At 49.4% G+C, this 19,221-nt stretch overlaps 1 protein-coding gene across 4 annotated transcripts in view; it reads right to left on the minus strand.

The window, feature by feature from the left end:
* Positions 1–19,221, minus strand: part of LOXL2 (lysyl oxidase like 2) — a 54,178-nt gene that overhangs the window by 16,034 nt on the left and 18,923 nt on the right. For 3 of the 4 annotated variants that reach the window (XR_012657371.1, XM_075074556.1, XM_075074557.1), the window contains 3 exons: positions 10,127–10,338; positions 3,948–4,170; positions 1,813–1,996 (listed from right to left, as the gene is read on the minus strand). Coding sequence is in view for 3 of the 4 variants with exons in the window: in XM_075074556.1 (XP_074930657.1) it covers positions 1,813–1,996; positions 3,948–4,170; positions 10,127–10,338 (619 nt within the window). In the remaining variant the exon portion in view is untranslated. Of the gene's footprint in view, positions 1–1,812; positions 1,997–3,947; positions 4,171–10,126; positions 10,339–10,792; positions 10,887–19,221 lie in introns of those variants that run through there. The other variant, XM_075074558.1, reaches the window with a different exon arrangement.

Consider the following 19,221-nt stretch of genomic DNA (forward strand, 5'->3'; position numbering starts at 1 on the left):
AAGGGCTCCCCTCAGCCTCCCCTTCTCCAGGCTAAACCCCCCCAGCCCCCTCAGCCGCCCCCCAGCACACTTGTGCTCCAGACCCTGCCCCAGCCCCGCTGCCCTTCTCTGGACACGCTCCAGCCCCTCCAGGGCCTTCTTGTCCCGAGGGGCCCAAACCTGAGCCCAGCATTCGAGGTGGGGCCTCATGAGTGAAATAACGATAAAAATTGTATTTCCTCCCGCGCCATCGCCTAAAGGCGTAAGAACAGCACTAGGACCGTATAGCCAACATATACATACACCTACTGCTTGAGGTTTTATTCTATGTTCTCCCTCCCAGGATGTTGCAGTGGACGACACGTGTGGGAGATGTGGGCTCGGTATCTGCCTTTCAGACAACTGGTGTGAATAAGGGTAAATTGTTTAGTCTGGGTCTCAGCTGCCCATCTATAAAACGGAGAATAAATCACCTTCTCCATCCTTCTTTGAGTAGGCACTCATCTCCCACAGGTCACTGGTTCAACCGGGACTTCCAGACACTGCACACTGATTTAACACGTAGCCCACCTTTATGCGTTTTACCCTGTGGATTCAATCTCTGACACAGCCACAAGACTGGACCTTCAAATTAGCCTCTGAACAAGCAAATTCACCCAGATGCGGCTGTAACGAAGCACATGGACACAGAGTTTAACAGCTGTGAGAGTCCCCTGTGAAACGGGCGTGTGGAGGTGAGTTTGGGCCAAGAGAGCTCCTTTTCTTACCGCAGTGTGACCATCTGGCTGCTGAAGGGAGTTAACCAAGCGCTTATCATCCCAGAGGACAGTTTTGACAGGGTACACTGATTGATTGCCAGTGTTTAACATTAAAAGAAAGGAAAATGTGTGGGAATCAGCAGCCGCTGCTAAGAGTTTCCAGACTGCGGCTGCGGGAGATGGCAGGGAACGGCGTGTTCTCCTCCCTCATGTGGCATCCACTTCCCCCCCCCCCCGATGATTTTGCCGTTTCCTAGATGCAGCTAAACACACCAGCAGCTCCCTGCATCCCACCGCAAGATTTTTTTTGGCAAATCCAATGGACAGGTCACGTTTTAAAACTTTCCAGATTCTGGACACCACTACTGTGCTTTACACGTGTTGTTACTTCCCCTCCCCTTCTCCAAGCCACACTGGGCTGAAAAAATTTCACCCATTCGTTTAGTCTCACAATAAAGGGTTTGGTTTGGTGTCATTTTCTTTAGGGTTTACACTATGGGAGCAAGGCGTGTGAATCAGAAGGTGGTTTGAGAGGGCGTACGTTAGGCTTTGAGTTACCACTTACCGCAGTTTGGGATTTAAACCAACTCCCAAATACAGGAAATCCAAACCCAAACCTGGCACCAAACTGTTCAAATGCCCTTCTATTTATAATGGGCTAAATTAATGTCCTGGTCTTAAATTGGAGAGTGTTTGAAGTCTAGATCCCGGACCCATTTTTGCCAGGAACCTTCTAGTAATGCATTACACCAAGATGTGTATCCAGAGAACTCATAAAGAGAATTTGAGAGCAACGGATGTGATAACAGAGTAGTAATTACTGGAACAGCTGTCTGCGGGAAAGGTTAAACTCATCACCACTAGACTTCTTTCAAGGAATCTCAAGACTTTTCTAAGTCACATATTCCAGCTCGGCCACAAGCTCCTGGACTCAAGAGACTTATTAAGGTTAGAGAATAAATTCCTGGTCCCCAGAACAAACGTCCCAGTAAAAATACGCTCTGCCCTGAATCGTGAAAGGGTTCTCGGAGGTGGACAAGGCACGAACGGTCCCGGGAGCTCTCGCTGCTCTTACCTTGCCCGAGCCTCGCGCCCGTTATCGCCTCCTTGGCGCTCCCGAAGCCCAGCTCTCGGCACACCACGCTGGCGGACACCAGGTTCCAGTTATCGTCGCAAACCGTTCCCCACTCCCCGTTTTTCAGCACTTCAACGCGTCCTTCACCGGTGTTGGCTCCCCCTTTCAGCCTCACCAGCGGTTGCTGGAAGACACAGACAGAAGTGGTGTTACCGCTGCCGAGGAGCGACGCATCCTTTCTTTAAGACTTTTATTTACAGCGTGCGGCTGCGGGTAAGTTGCGGCCCAAAAAGTATTACCCTGAGGCACCTTAAAACCACCACCACATAACGCAAAGGGCTAAATGCGCTGGATGAAAGGAAATCTTTATCTGCTAACACGGCACGCATAGACACAGGTTTCTCACATCCCTACAAGTGGGCAGGGAATAAAAAGAGATATCTTAGTTCTCTGCAGTTTTAGCGCTTAGATTTAGGAGCCTTTCTCACACAGGCAGTTCTGCAGAAGAGCGCTGCCGCGCACAGGAGGGGCTGGGCACGCAACCGCCCAGGCGTCATAGCGTTATCTCTTGGGAGCCTTACAGGAGGCTTGGGAATCGCACCGAGCTGGCCAGCACGCTGCTCTCATCCACTTGCTGCCCGTGGTTCAGCCACTAGATGGATTTATTTGCTGTACAGATCTCCAGGCGGGGGTCCTGGGTTAACTGAGGAGACCAACGTGGAACCCAAGCCACATAAAGCCTATCTGTCCCCTGCAGTTACGACTAGTGGAACCTGGCAGATCACAGTCAGAAATACACAGCTGAGCGGCAGGTCCAGTTCCATTAATTTCTATTCTTTTCATATTTCTGTTAGTCACCAACTACACATCACTTACATCTTTCCCCAGTTCCAGAGACACCCGCCAGCTGCTGCACCCGAGAGATGTGTCGTTGCGGTGGGAGCCGAGCCTTAGGTACGGCAATGCCACGTGATTCGTGCGGAGTCCAAGACCAAAAACCCTTAACTTTTAAAACTGGAAGCATACACAGTTCTCCAGGCTGGGGTCACACAAAGGACATCCAAAGCCTACACAAAGGCTTAAGGAATTACTTGGCAGTGTGCACAGCTTAGAAGATCAGTAATGATTTACAAGACCTTTCACCTTTGAGGCCTAGATCCTGCAAGCTCTCGTGCAGAGAAGCGCCTGGTCTCCAGGCAAGCAAACCTCGGACAGGACTGCACTATTCCCACTACAGCAGCATCTGGAGATGTGGTCTGGGGTCTTCTCAGGTGCCAAGAGAAAGCCCACTCCTAAAGTCACAGAGGTATAGGGCTGGGGGATGCAGGCTTCAGCCAAGGGCCATAGGCTACATCTAAAGCACCCCACAAAAAAAATCCTAACCCAGCATTAAGGGCTTCCAGACCCCGAGATCACCGCTGTACCCTCAGGCTGCCCATACCTTACAGCTGGAAAATTTCCATTAGCATCAACCTAAACCACATTAGCTGCAAGTTAAGCTATTCTTTCACGTTCAGCCGCTCCACTGACACTGAGAACAACTGACTCCAGGGTCGTTTTATAAACAGCTTTTTGCATATCCTAGAATTTTACACTACACTCAGGTCTCCCCTCGCTAGACTAAACAAACACAGCTCTTGCAACCCTTCCTGCAGGCCACGCTTTCCCAGTCTCTCAGGGCATTTCTCTGCAGAAGATACAGGGGTAGTGGAAACACCAGCTTATTTCCCTTGTACCACTACAGGGAAAACAACCCAGTAGTATTTAAGTGACTGCGAAACAGCAAAGCCCGGCAGCAACTGGGCACGTGTTCAATTGGCGCCAACAGAACAGCTCAAACAGAAACGTGACAAATGGTATTTTCTTACTACTTGCTCGCAGCCTTGCCAGCTGCAGCGGCGAGCCCGTCTCCCACCCTTCTGAGCCTGCAGACGGAGGCAAGGTACTACGGATTTGCGAGGACAGAAACGTAGCCAGGCTCGTAGTGAGAAAGACATGCAAAGAGGGGACATTTGCCCAGCAGGCTGGTTTGTGGCGATGGGCACCCACACGTTCGGGCCCTGCAGCTGATAACTGATGAAGAGTTACACCCCAGGCTTCTCCTACTTGATGGGCTGCGCTCGCTCCCTGCTCACCTCCTGCCTGAAGGCTTTTCGGAAGCCACTGTGGCTGCTGGGGGCAAAGGCACGGCCGGGGACGCAGCTGACAACTGCGGGCATCCCGTTCTCACAGGTCGCGTTCTTCTCTGCATCCACATTGAGGTGATTGCCCAGTTTGCAGCTGGAGATATGAGCCTCATTCCCACTGCAGTCCATTGAGTAAGCCCAGTAATGCTGCTTCCTTCTGCTGGCGAACATCCTTAAAGGAATAAAGGAGAACAGGAAAATAGAAGTTAGGAATCCGTACAAACTGCACTGCTGGAGCTACGTTTGGGGGAAAAAACCCATGCCTTAAATAAAATGAGGATTGAATGGCATTATTTGAAAGCTGATCCATTCATACGCACAATAACTCTCTGTTAAGGGTCACTGGGAATAAACAGGTCATCTCCTTAAGCTAAAGATCAGAGTATGTATCAACAGCGCAGCCAGAGCAACAATTATGCACTCGAAGGAGAGACACGCAATAGAGATCCCTACGTTAAGCAGGGGTCAGGGATCAGTTCATTCAAAAGGCAGCGTACAAACAGGGCCTGTGCAAATAACGCCGGTGAGTTTGGACCAGAGAGGCCCCCAGAAGACCTCCCCCATAAAGGAGCTGTTCTCTTCGCTGGCCATCACCTATCAGCTGCGAGAAGATGGCAGCCTGGGAAAAAGCCACGGCTCTCCGGCTTCTCTCAAAGCTGCAGCGTCAACAACTGCGAGCCTGAAAGCAATTTCCGAGAGCAAGAGCAATTCCCTTGATGCGATGTTCACAGCAGAGGAGATTGGCAGCAGTTTCTACTTCTTGCTCCCAAACTGTAGCACTTGCCTGGAGCTGCTCCAGGGACTTCTAAGGGGGAAGGGGCATGTGTGATAAATGAAAAAAGAAAGTAATCCAGCTACATCCTAACTGCGTCGCAAGGCTGTCAGGCAACCGTATCGGAGCTAAAAGAGTCAATGAAACAGAAACACGAGCCAGATCATTAACAAAAGGGAGATATTAGAAGTTAAAAAAAAAAATAATAAATCAAGGCGCAGAGAAGCCAACGCCCTGCTGTGATCCTGACACGGCTTTGCGAGATCCCGGTGATGCTCCTTATTCCAGGGCTGGGTGCCGCGCAGCCCCGGCGACCCAAGGACTGCCGTGATAAATGGCATAGCGAGGTGGATGGCACCAATTCTGATTAACTCTAGCACGTCCCTGCAGGACAGAGAGCCTGAGCGGGGTCTGGTGAAGGGACAAAGAGCCTTTCATGGGTTGTTGGCGTGAAACTAAACTGGACGGGGTTGAGGTTTCCCCAGCTGATGCCTTTTGGTGGTCCCGTGTGGGCTAATTTGCACCATTTCAGACTGTTTGAGAGAAATAACTTCTCCCCTTCCACTCGCTAAGCTTTGCTGACAAGCTCAGCAGTTGTCTAGGCTCAAATGGCTCCCGGCCACTGACTAATCCTTTCTGGAACCAAATTTCTCTGCACTGAGGTTCGGGCCAGATACGGCCAAGCTGGAGATAGAGATGCAATTGCATCACGTGGTGGAGTAAACGCTGTGCTGGAAAGGACGGAGGATGGAGCAGCACCAGGCAACCTGCCTGTCTTGTGCATAAAACAGTGGCTTCAAACTCCAAGTCTGTCAAATCAGAGCTATCAGGGACCCTGAACCAACAGAAAATGGATGGGAAATAGGAAAGGGGGATAAATAAATAAATAAGAAATAAATTAAAAAATTTAAAAAATAAAAATAATAATAATAAAAAAAACAACAAATAAAAAAGTAAAACCAGGGAGGATGCAGGCAGAAAGTGCCAGCCACTTCTCAGCTAGAATATCCGGTTCAGTTTGGAGCAAACCTTGAAGATTTCTCTTCCTTTTAATTAAACTACCCAGGATACTACACGTCTACCGAAAAGCCGCAAAAGCCTCTGCCCGTGGCCTGCCGGAGCTCGGCACCGAGGTCCCACTCGACCGCCGACCGCTCTGGGACTGCAGAGCGAGGGTCAGCACACGTTACGCACCGGCAAGCATCCGGGGGCGCCTGCCTTCCGTGATGGTGCTCCGTAGCACGAGCCAGCTCTGCCCCACCAGCCCTTCGGTCTGCGTGCTCAGTGTGGAAATGAGAACCCAAAAGAGTATTTTCACTGAGGGCCCTCCACAGACATGTGCAGAGAGCTCCACGAACTCCAAAGCAGACAAGAAACACAGCCTGTCTTAGAAAAGTAATTATGGGGATGCCTTATAATAGCAAACAATGACCTCATCCTGGAAATTTCATGAGGCATTAACATCTGGTTGGTATTAACAGCCCTTAGTAGGCTGGGGAGAAAGAGCCAGAGAAAGCCCCACCTCATTTCCCCAGACTGAATATATAGGGAAAAAAGAAATGAAGCAGAATACAGATGATCTTTACAGACAGAAGCTCAGGGCATTCTTGTTATTTACTTTTTAACACAGAAAGGGCGTAACGCACCTCTCACGGCCTTGGTATAAGCCAAAAGCAATGCTGCTCAGATCAGAGCAGTGAGTGAACAGTCATGCTGTGAGACTTTAGCCGATTCTAGGTCAAGTTGGAGCCCAAACCATTTCCACTGCTCAGGGGAGACAGACCTTCACCACTCTAAGCTTTAAGCAAAGACACAGGTTAAGCCCAGTGCTGTGGGAGGTGGCTCAGGGTTTAGCTAAAGTGGCCTTGCTCTGTAAGAAAACATCTGAGAGGACTTGGGGACAGCAGAAAACAAATCATTACACACAGACATGCTGGGAAAATTCACTGATAACACACTGAATAGGAGCTGGTGAACTCCTTTTCGGGGTCTGAGCATAAAGTTTCTACCCTTGAGAAATTTGTCAAGCATTCACTGAAGTTAGAAAGTTTGTTGTCTTCAGCCTCAGGAAGGCAGAGGATAAGCCAGACCTGCCACCTTCTGCCAAAGCCCTTAAGATCCTGGCTTTGCTCGGGAGAACCCAAACCATGACGATTTCTGCTACAAGCATGGAAGCGATTAACCGCCCTACGCGTCTGACCAGATGTATCGTGCTATGGGCAGACTGGTTAAACTGGGAGATGCTGTTTGGACTGACATTGAACAAAGTATCCCGGAACTGCTGAGCTCCTGCATCCAATTCTTTGACAAATCACAAAGCTGTGAGGCCTCGAGAAGGCATCGGGTCCATCTCTCTGCCTTCGGCACCTCCGGTCACAAACTGCCACCCTCCCCATCAGCAAAATGCTTTGAATTCTACTCCGCTTTCTCAACCAGAGCAGGAGGTGGGAGGAGGAGTTACCAAGTGGTGCCTATATAAAATCACTTTGAAGAATGAACAAGAACACGGAAACAACATTGAAATTTGTTTTGTTTCCTAACATAGATCGTGCTGTCAACTGCAGAGTCTACGCTACATTCAGGAGTAAAACCCTGGCACCAGGACAGCAATGAACTAAGTTGTTTTCTTTCAGGCAAGATCCATCTGCAAATCATTTCACCTCCCACCATTGTGCAGAAGCAGAGCAGAGTAGCAGCTAGCTCGGCATGCAGAGCTTGTGGGGAGCGGGGCTGGCGGGGATGTGGGACGGGGGCACTCGCGGCCCCGGCCAGCAGAAACCCAATTCCAGCCCCCCTCCCAGCTGCGGAGCGGGAAAGGATCTGCTCTTGGGGGAATGGTATTTACGAATTACGGAGAGCAAAGCCCGAGAAATGAGAAGAACGTTTCTGAGGCTTCACACTCACATGGAGAGAGGGTTTAGTTCAAGTGACCAGCCAGAAATGAACTCTTCCCCCGCCAAGACAGAACGCGACCGCGAAGCGCGTGGGACGAAGCAGAGAGCAGTGCTCTCGTGGCCCAGGCGTGCGGATTACAGCAGCCCTCGTTCCGGTACCTTGATCGTGAGGCAAAGATCACGCGTGAAGTTCCCAGCCCAGAACTGGGAGGTTTCCCTCGTCAGCAAGGTTACCAGCAGTGCTGACTGCACGGGGTGCCTCTGCCAGTAACACAAAGCACAAACGCCCCGAGAAAGAACACAGCTTTTTAAACTGCGCTAACCAAACAAAACCAGGTAGCTGAGTGTTTTACCCTTCCCTCCAATAAAATGACATCCCATTTTCTTTCAACCCAGGATAATATTCAGTATATTTTCCAAACATCCTTCTGGGGTGCAGGAGCCCAGCAGGCCACGAGCAAAGGTGCGGGAGGTATTAAGGCACCGAGGCTACTTAAGCAACCTGGCTCGGTAGCAGAGATCTCCAAGCCTATTTGTAAGCACTGCGTATTCATAACTCCAGCTCCGGCGAATGGGGTTTTCAGCGTTGCTGAGTATTATGCTGAACAACCGTGCCTCAGTTTTTCCATCTCTACGTGTGCTATTGTAAGAAACAAGACAATTACCAAGCGCCCTTTTATTTAAGGCAGATGGCTTCAGCTGCTGAAGTTAGTGCTTTTCTTGGAAACACCACAACTGAGGAGCAGGAAAAATTCGACTTTGTCTTACTAAAGGTAATTTACTCTGCCCTCCTGCTCTGATGCAGGGGATGGGAATCTCAGAGCTGAGTTTGAGGGTGACATGCTGCACTGATGGGAACGAACACTCCTCTAACCAGTATCCAGGGCAAAACACGAGACAGCCTGGTAGCGAGTCCTAATTCACCGCTCATCTCCCCAGGAAGCTTGAGAACAGAATTCCACTTGGGTTATTTTATATTCTTTGTGCTGCTATGTGGCTTTACGCTATTCCAACCCAAGGACCTCTTCAATTGATCACGATCTTGCTAATGAAAGAAATGAGGCATGGCCAGCCAGTTCCAGAGGGAGCTTTCGGAAATAGCAATCGCAGGGGCCAAAAGGAGGAGGCAGGAAAACCACAACTCCTGCCTGGAGAATTCAGTTCTCCCCCTAACCGGCCGACACTTTCCCACTCCATAGGTCATAGTGCAGGAAAGAAATGAGACAGAATTTCACTTAAACTATTTTTCATCTGCTTTAGGGTGTTATTTCTAGGGAACAGCGTAGGAAGAAGCAAGTCTGTGATGAAGGCTGGTGGCAAAATGCAAGCTGAAGCAATGACAATAAAAAGGACGAGAGCTCCTGGCTTTCAAGAAACAGGTAACACAGCCTGAAATGGTCAGTCTGCAGCTCCGAAATACACAACGTTCTCCCTACAGATCACTATTTTCTTCCCTCATTTTAAAGCAATCTACAATTCTAGGAAGAAAAAGCAGCACCGAAATCGCAGCTGCCCCAAGCTGCATCCTTCTACAAGCAGAATCTCAGGTGCGCAGGCAGAAGCAACGTTGGGAGGAGCAGCGTGGATGCACCACTGGCTCTTTCAGCTCAGCACTGAGCTCAGAGCAGGCTTGAATGGACAGAGCAAGTCATACAGCTGGAGATGGCTGGCAGCTCTTCCAGCCTGGGACCCTGAGGAAGTGCCAGTGCCAAAGGAGCTGAACTGGGGTTAACAACAGCGGGAGATTTACTGGGAAATATTCCCCTGGGCAGACTGCTCCTCTGTGGGTGATGTGGCAGCTGGACACCCCCGAACCGTGGTCGGTGAGTCTCCGTGGGAGCCAGAGCATTGGGTGAATGTGTCATGAGAGCTGCGAGAGCAGGAATTCCAGGCAGTAGCAGGAAGGAGGAACCTGAGCAAAGCAGCACAACAAAGGCCCGTTTTATTCCAACGTTACCCCCTGGGGCTTTCAGCACGTACCAGATCCGGTCCTACAGCTGCCTTTCTGCAGAGGGATGGGGTAAGCACTTAGGGTTTCGTGCAGTTGATGGGTTTACTGGGAGAGTGTGATGCATTTGTTCACATCCATCCCACCCCCTACACGCAACACTGCACCCATCGCTGGTGGAGGAAACAGCTATCCTATAGCTGGGAGGGTGGAAAAAAAGATTTATTGGGCCAACTGTCCACATCTCCTATTCTAGAACCTATCAAATACTACAACCGATACTGCACTAGGTCTTCAGCCACAACGGTGAGGACCAAACAACCCCCCTGTCTGCACAAGGAAATGCTTGACATTTCAAATATTTACACAGAAGGAAAATCTGATCTGAAGGAATGAAGCAGTTGGAGGTTTTTCTACCTCAAGCTCTCCAGTGTCATTTGACAATTTGCATTTTTGAACAAGGCCCCAAGTGTTCAAAGAGACGTGCTTGTCTCATACAAAGCTCTGCTCTTACTTGTAGACGTTGGTGTTGTATTTCCTCTCACTCGGAAACCCAAACATGCCGCAGACAACTCGGGAATTTTTCATGGTCCAGTGCTTGTCGCAGATCTGCTTCCAGGTCCCTTCGTCCTTCACCTCCACGTAACCCTCTGTGACAGGCACCCGCTTGCGGTAGGTGGCGAGGATGGCGCGGATCCTTATGTCCTCCACCTGGATGTTCATGTTCTGTAAGCATAAAAGAAACGCGAGTGACGCTGGCTTGCAAGGAAACTGCTCGTGTGGCTTTGAGGTGGGGAGCAAAAACCAGTTCTGTTCAGGGCTAGGGCTGAACAGAGGGAGGCAGAAAGGAAGAGCTGTTTAGGAAAAGACACAACAGGGAAGCAAGCAAACCCTTCCACCTCGTGTAGATCCATCCTGTCAAAGAGGATGCTTTTTCTCATTAAAAAGCAGCATTATTTTACAAATGGTTTTGTTACAAATCCCCTTTGTTACTTGAATTCATTGAAGTGCTTGTTTCAGAAGCACAGTGACCTTGATTTAGTCTCAGTTGCTGCGGAAGCGAACCAAGCTCAGCTTTGCTAGGGCCACCCTGATGCTGGCAGGGTGCAGGGAAGCGGGTGCCCCGGCAGGGAAGGAGGTTGGGGCTCGCTCATCAAGCCGCTGGGCATTTCTTCCCCACCTGGCCTGGGCAGGCGCTGCGAAAGCTGGGCTCCCGATGTGCTGACACCGGCATTTCGCTGCTTCCCCAAGCCGGGTTCCTCCTCCAGCTGAAGCGTTACTTGGGACTGCAAATGAGTCATGAAGGTTGAATGGATTTCACATTTGGAGCCTACGTGAGGACACGGCACAAACAAACCTTGCAGGGACCCAAGCCCAAAAGCAAAGGCTGACTGGAAAATATCCGCTGTGGCAAGCGATTACAAAAGAGCTACTGAAAATTTTATAACTTGCTTCCAGGAGAGCTTTTCTTGTCAAAAAAAAAAAAAAAATGTATAAAACCACGTGGTTCTGCTAACAGTTACATCAGAACTGAGGAATCCTCCCCTCCCCTCGCTCAAATTCAATCACTTGGAGAAGAAAAATGCCCAGAGCTTTAAAGACACACGGGCCTCTGCTTAGCGGTCAGCGGCACGCAGAGGTACTGAAGTCAGGGAGATCTCAGCAGGGCATGCAGAGTCCTGCAAATTACACGTGGTGCATCCATTCCCCAGATGCTTCCCCGACACTGATGCAACTAACAGACCCTGGGCAAATGGAAAACAAGGGCGGAGAAAGCCTGCTGGGGCAGGGAAAGGGGCAGGCGCCTCCTCCTCATCCACAGCTCTGCTGCTGCTCTGCCCGTAGCACCTTGGGCAAGTCACTTAAGGCTTCTTCCCCTCTGCCCTTTTCTTCTTCCCCCCATCTTTTTTTTTTTTTTTATTATTATTGTCTACATTTACCACCCAGTTTTACAGCAAAAGAGATCGCTGATGCCTCCTTTCACCTTCAGCAACTTGGCTGGAGCATCCTGAGACACCCCTGGTGATCCTGGAAAACAGGACCTGTGATTTACTCAGTAGGGTAGGGCTACCCATACAGGGCTCTCAGTTTGGGCTTAGGTTTTGAAAGCTCTTGCAGCCCTCAGGAAGGAAAAAACCCACAACAATATCCAAGTGTGTGACATCTGAGGCGTTTTAAGGTGCTCAAAGGGTCTGACGCAAGACCAAACTTGCACGCCTCCTGTGTAGCCTGGGAAGTCCATTTGCAATACAAAGAGTTTCTCCTGAGTTTGGCAGATTCTCATGAAATATTGCAGAGCTTTTGACTACGTGCTCTCAGGAAAGTAGCAGAGCTTCTATGCATTGAAGGCCTCCCCAGGCTGGTTTCCAGACCTGCAACTCCCGATTCCCCTGGCGCAGTTTATGAAATGTTTCCAGCTCTTCACTTGATGGAGAAAGCGTGTTTACCTGGAGCTCCAGGCCAGCGCTGCCTGAGAGAGCACCTTGTTCCTCTGCTCCCTCTACCTTGCCTTAGTATTTCTTCACCAGGAAACAGGAGTTAATCAAAGCCTTAAATCCATTTGGAAATAACTTTGCTGAAGATCTAAGAGTGTTTTTAATAAAAACCTATTAAAAGGATTAACCCAAAAGGACAAAAAGCCAAAGCTTAAAACTGCACTGGAAAAGCACATGAAAAGATAGTAACTAAGGAGGAAATTTGCATTGACAGCTGAGAAAGTGGGTGAGACAGCCTAAGTGAGTTTTTCCGTCTGTGACTGCAGGATATATCCACCCTATATAAAGCCCTAAGTATGTTTGCTGCACGTAGTTACGTCAGTATCAGCCCTTCTGCATATTAAAGTAACCGAAATGGAACATTTTCCCTGACTAGACCCGACATCAGCAACGTGCTGAAATCCACCCGTGGTTTTCACTCGACAGCCGCTTCCATTTTTGCTTGAATTGAGGCAGGCGGGAGGCTGCAGCCCGTCCTCGGCGCGGCTGAGAGGAGGAGCGTCGGGAACAGAGCGGGGTTTCGCCGCCTGTGCTTTGTGAGCGAGCTGCACCACGGCAGTTGCTAGCCCCATTTGGAATCCCGCAGAGTGCCCTTCCAGATGTTAAACATCTGCAGCAGAGCCGTTATTCCCACGTGGCACCTATTAGTTACCGTTGATCCATCACTATCCTCACTGCTGCACCATCAGAGGTCTTCACAGGGAGGGAAGGCGGTGACAAATCTGAAAAGCCTCCAAGGCAAACAGAGCATTCGAAGGAGGGGAGAAAGCAACGATTCTCAGCCTCCTTTTGCAGATTGAGAAATGACGCTCAGAGAGAGCAAACTGCTGCTCCAAAGACCACAAGGGCAGGGAATCACATCCAAGTGTCCCGAGGCCTCGACTCTAACCTCCACGTGAAGATGCCTCCTGCAGCCGGGAGCATCAGCTAAACCTCTAGCGCTAAAGCACTCGCACTCTGATCAGGAACGTTTGGTTTTTTCCTCCTTCCCACCCCACCAGCCTAGCAGGAGCTGTGTTGCACGAAAACAAAGACATCCAGCCCGTCTCCGACAGCTGCCAGTAACAGATGCTGAGGAAAGAGCACCTGAACAGGGTAACACGCAGCAATTCTTCTCTGCTGTATTCCTGCAGCTTCCGTGCATCCGTATCTCACGGACTTCCCAAGGCAGAGGGTCTATTCTAATGTTCAAAAACCCTGGATGGATTTGAGGATCCCTTCCTGGGGTTTATATCATCAGAACAACAAGCAAAGGAAGGAACCAGCCCACGGAGCCAGGGAAGGGGAGACAGAAGTCACCAAGTTGTAAAAGATAAAATCTCTTGAAAAAAGGAGAGCTTGGGAATGCCGTTAGTACCCTATGATTGGCCTGGTACTTCTGCAATTAGTTCGGCAGCTTAGCAAATAAAAACAAGTTGCTACAGCTGTTTCCAGCAGAGCTCTGACCACTGCAGGGGTGGGGATGCTGGGGTCCCCGTAAAGGATCCCGGGGTGCCCTGACCTGGTGCGGTACCCGTGACCCAGTCCAGGAGCCGAGACGTCTGCGTTTCCTACTTCCAGGCTGAGCTTTTGGGCCTGTCTTTTCTACTGATTAGGCTGGGTTGTCCTTGCTGGTCATTTCACAGAAGGGAAAAATAAGGTGCAAACTTGAATGGCTTGTTCTTGGACTTGAAAATAAACACACTGTCAGGGCCAGCGTGATACCTCAGGCACTGCAGGCTCCAGTACGAAGGTCCCACGACACGTCTCATCCCTCAGAGATGCTGACACACACACACACAAAAGCCTGCTCCGACTCGGGACTCTGTTTTAGTGAATCCAACTCTTTTGTCATGTTGTTTTGCCTGTATTTGCCAAGGAGGGGGGAGTGAGGAAACCAGCAAGAAATAAGCCATCATTTCATTCCCTCGAGGGTATTTCAATCTTCAGATAGCTATAGCAGACCAGCACGCAATGACATTTTCATGATCTGTGTGAGCGCGAAACCAATCCCTATCCATTCCCCTTTCTGCTCAGAGAGTAGGTTTAGAGCCGAGAGTTATTGATATAGCGACTCAAGGGTTTGCACCGAGCCTGAACAAACAGCAAACCGTCTGAAAAGAATTCAACACGCTGTAGACCCCAGCTTTATCTTGGAAGATTAGAGAGCAAAGGATCAAAATAACTATAGCGTATGTTGCTCAAGCAGTAAGGAGTGCTAAAAGCTTTCTCCCGATAACTTTTTACGGATTTGAATGGTTTCCTTTCATTACAGAGTTTCTGTTACACTGGGAGTGCTCAATAATGCAAATACAGGCAGACTTATATTTTATCTTCCAACACCAACGTGTAGAGCAGCTGGGCTAATGGTCAAAACAGACTGCACATAAAAGTCAGAAGCAAACAATACTTAATAGCTAGAGCAGACTTTTTCAAATCACCCTCTCCATACTTTATGTACACGTGGAGACGAATGCCTACAAGAAGCTGTCATATCAACGAGGAAACCTCATCTCTGGAAGCTTTACTTATTCTCGCATTGTAGCCATACGCTGAAGCTACACGGTAGACCCAGTAAATCCTCCGAAGGATATCTGAGGATCACAAAGCAGGTATCTGCAACCAACTCAGCAGCTAAATGCACGTCTGCCAAGCTCCCACCTCAGATATCCACCGTAAAGTAGAGCCTTCAACAATATTTCAGAAGCCAGTAACCGTAGAGCAATGCTACCTCTAGGAAATACAACTGGGGTGGCTGCACCCCACATTATAAGAAGGAAAATAAGAGGCCCAAGCCCCAAAGCCAGTGGGACGTGGCTGGTTCAGTCTAAGGCTGAGGAACACAAAGCAGGGAGGAAGAAAACCATGCACAAACCCACTGTTCAGCTTCCTCAATACAAGGGAAAAATGCTGCTGAGGATCTCTACCCACAAAGCAAGTGGAGAGACCAAGCCCTTCTCAACTAGCCTAGCAGTTTCCACCTATTTAGGCCAACAGCTGTGGAGATGTATGTGCCAGTCCTTTTCCCTTTTTTTCTCCCCCTAAACTCCAAGTCTTAGAATTCAGCTACTAGTATAATTCAGACCTGCATCTCCAACCTCTCCTTTGCTTATGAAACAATGCCACCCACGTACTTGAGGTTGAATCAGCTCTTGCCTTTGCTTTCTGCTCTCCAGAGCGCTGCTGGTTTAGAGGACGGCGTGCCTCGCGTTGCTGACCCTGTGCATGGAGTTTGCGGGTCTGCTCCATCGCTACCGGCCTCGTTCATCAACCTTCGCTTTCCTCAGATATCCGCGCTGGCGCAGACGAGCTCCATTGTTGCACAAGCAATAAGAAATCCTAAGGCATTTTTCTGCTGCTTGAGTTAAGCCTCCTTAGCCTTGAAAGGCGTGAAAGAACAGAAAGGAAGATAACGCTGGGTACGGAGGGCAGGGGGAGGAGGTGCAGTACATCTATTCCTAGATTCAATGCTCTGGCTTCCACATCAACCTGCTTTTCACTGGAGCCACTTGACTGTATAGTGATATAAAAATCAGACCGAAGGTAAAATAACTCCGTGGTCTGAGGCTGAAGAGATCCTGCTCAGCTCTGCCACTCATCTGCGTGATTTCAGCCAAACTCCCTTCCCCACCTCCTTGCTGTTACCTCTGGCCTCTTGCTCATACTTCCTCACCCCTCCTGGAAAGGGAAGACAACTCTAAGCTCCTCTCACCTGCTCTGACTTGCAAAGCCTCTGCAGCAAGGGCTTCCCATCCGTATTTGCCCAAAGCAAAGATGTGATTTCGGCTGGGGCTTCCAACGTCACCACAGTACAAATTAGGATAAAAATGGGGGGCGGGGGGAGCATCAAACCATTCTGGGCTGGGCCACATTCCCTCTGCCCCACTCCTTTCCTCGCCAAGAGCCGTGTCCAAGACCCGCTCTGCTGCTCCTCTTCAGGCCCGGACACAAAAGCCCACCGCAAGCCAACATGCTGCGCTTGGTTATGAAACCAATGAATCCCAGCTTCAGAAAGCCGGGGCCTGCCCGGAGACAGCGAAAAGAAAGGGGTTTGTTTTTGAGCTTTCACAAAAGGATTCCTGGCTTGGAAAGTTTTTATATGAGCCTCGGCTGCTTTTGTTTCCACTCTCTGAACCAAATGCTTCCCCATGGCTTCGGATCTGATTGCAAAAACTGACGCAACTTTCATAACATTTGCTTTTACCTTTTGCCAGCTGTTTTGTGTTGGCAGAACAATTATGCCCAGGACAGCATGCTTGTGTCCTCCTCCACTGCCCAAGCCCATCGATAGCCTTTCTTCTTGCAACAGCCCTGAGGATGCACAGTAATCCATACAGGGAGGAGACCCTGTTCCTAGAAACCCGACTGCTACTTCGCAGACTGCGGACGCTTCCCTGGTTCTGAATCACTGGCTCCTGGCTGAAAGCAAGCCACAGCAGCTGGGATTTCAGAGGGGCTGCTCAGAAGAGCATCTCAACACTCACTTTAAACACACGGCCATATGCTACTCAGCGAGGACGCTAAGAAACCAGCTAGTGAGCCGCAGAGAACTGAGCAGCTATGGCTGTATGTGCCTGCCTACAGCCAGAGGAGCTCCTCAAATGCAGGCAGGAAGGGAACTGGGATGAAATTTTGCTTCTGTGCGTTTCACTTTATTGTTTTTTTTTTTTTTTTAAAACAACCATCACCACGAGTGATGCTAAGGACTGCAGAGCAAGAGAGCGGAGGTATTCAGCGCTGGCTCTGGCAGCTGTCTGGTGGCCAGGCGATCATACAAGCAGGCAGCTTAGGCAAAAGTGCACTTCTTACCACAAATCCTTGATTTAACACGTGCAAGGAGCCCGTGTGCTACCTCTGTCTCGGGCTAGTCCATATCCATTGCTCTTCTGCTTTAAGATTCCCCATAATCCACTCAAACTGCTGTTTCAGTCCTTATGCCTGACCTACCCCACCGCCCCTTAGGTGCAGAAATCTATTCATATCATCATTTTTCATCTACAGCGGAGCTCCAGGATTTCTTGGCTTCCCAAACACCACGACATTAAGGCTGCAACTCGGACAAGAAACAAACTGATTTTTTTTTCCGATCAAGAACATAACACGGAATCTTTCCACACAGACTTTGTTCATCCCAGAGGCATCTTCTCTCCTGCACTTAAACCCTTCACTTCCTTCCACTGAAGTCTCAGCTACCAAGTCTTTTCCCCTAAAGATTACTTTTTAGAAAGCTATCTCTTTGCATACATAGGAATGGGTGGAATCTGTTTTGATTTAAACATCTGGAGCTGTGCCTCTGAGTCACTAACAAGGTCCTAGCTGTTAAATAAATATGGTGAAATAGATGCTGCAAGACAAAGACGGGTTGCCGACGGGGGACAGCAGTCCCATGGGAATATTACTGGACCACAAGCACTTTTTGTTTTGGGTTTGTGCAGTACAAAAGGGTAAGGGATGGGAGTGCAGTTCAGGATTAGGGTCCAGGAGCAAATACAGTGCAGATTATAAATGACAAAAGCTGAGGCCTTTTGCTAAGCCATGAAACGCTTCAGCGGCAGCCTCGTGGTTGCCCATGCAAAGCAGGCTAATGAAAAGCACTAGAGAAAAGAAACACTGGTGACAGAAGCGAGCGAGAGAAGGCAGAAGCACTGAACCCTGGAGATACTTTGGCTTGGGTGGGAGGCTTAGCTTAGGACAGGATGCTGCTCTGTTCCGTGTGCATCATGGCCCGAGGGTTTCATGATGAGCAAAGCTTTTACATTCTCAATTTCCTTTCTACTGAGCTGTTTTAAAAACAGTCTGGGTCAGACACTGCATGCTAGCCAGATTTATTACAGAACAAGATCCTACTCTGTTCTCAGGCTTAGTTAAATATTGCCTCGCGTAACAGAGAAATGATATCGCATCCAGCACGGCGGCCGTCAGCTGCTCAGGCCCTGGATACAGTCGGTGCAAGGAGACAAACAGGTTAACGCTGGTCCCCAAGGAACTGCGGCCCACCAACGCCAGCCTTGGTGCTTTCTCACCCCACCGGCATGCTGGACAAGCACCAGCTCCCTGCCCAGAAAGCCAGCACCCTGACGTGCCACAAGCCATCGCAAAGAAACCGTTGAGGCAAGCAGCTAGAAACTATCACACGCACTTTGAAATTATAGCACTAAAGAAACACGGTGGCTTACCCCAAACAGCAGCTTAATTAATATTTGTCTGGAGTTAGCTCCAGAAGGGACGCTGAGAACCTTTCTAGGCACGCAAAGCATCAGCATTTGTGTTACACACGGGGTTATGTTTAGAGAAGTAAACATTTACACCAAGGGGAAAGAAGTTAAAGCACTGTTGTCATAACAGGCAGGCAAATAAACCTTTTATTGTCAAACATGCTTGAGAACTGGAGGGCTGAGACGGAGCTGAGGTCTCAGATGGTGGTGATCTAAGCTGGAACTCCCCACGGGACAGAGAGAGTCTCCACTGCGTGGCGAGAAGCTAGATAAGGGGAAGATTTATCTGTGTGCCAAGCCACAAACAATGTCCCTGTCCTGCTCCCTTCCTTACACCTTCCAGTCAGCAGCCGCTCAACACACGGGACCATTTCATTTGGCCTCACCCACAGAGCCCAAAAGCTCCTGAGCAGGACTTAGCAATGCCCTTTCCCACTGGTTAACAACCCTGGACAATATAGTTCAAGCCACTTTTAACCTGGCATAACCAGAGCCTTTGAGCCACTGGGCTTTAAAGTGAGATTTTTTTTATGCTTCGCATACACCCAAGAAGGGAAAAGGAGGACAGAAATAGCAGCACAGCCTGGTATGTTTAGCTAGACCTTGTCTGCCCACCGTCTGGCCAAAGCTACAGTCTAGTCTCAGGTACCAGATCTATTTGTGAACTTGTAGTGGCTGCAGCAAGTTGATATATTTAAAGGAAGTCCTATTTGAAGCCTCTGTGCGTGCACGCAGAGGAAGGCGGTGGACAGCAAATATTTTGTTAAGGATGTTTTGGGGGATAGGTTAAAAAAATACCTATCGTGCATTTATTTAAGAAATATATTAAGGGTAGGAGTTAGTTACTGTGGTCTTAGAATTGCTGGTCAACCCAGTAGGCAGTCGCAGGTGGGCCTGTGCTGCGTTTAGACAAGACTAAG

The sequence above is a fragment of the Phalacrocorax aristotelis genome, chromosome 24 (genome assembly GCF_949628215.1).
Source record: "Phalacrocorax aristotelis chromosome 24, bGulAri2.1, whole genome shotgun sequence".
NCBI classification, from domain to species: domain Eukaryota; kingdom Metazoa; phylum Chordata; class Aves; order Suliformes; family Phalacrocoracidae; genus Phalacrocorax; species Phalacrocorax aristotelis.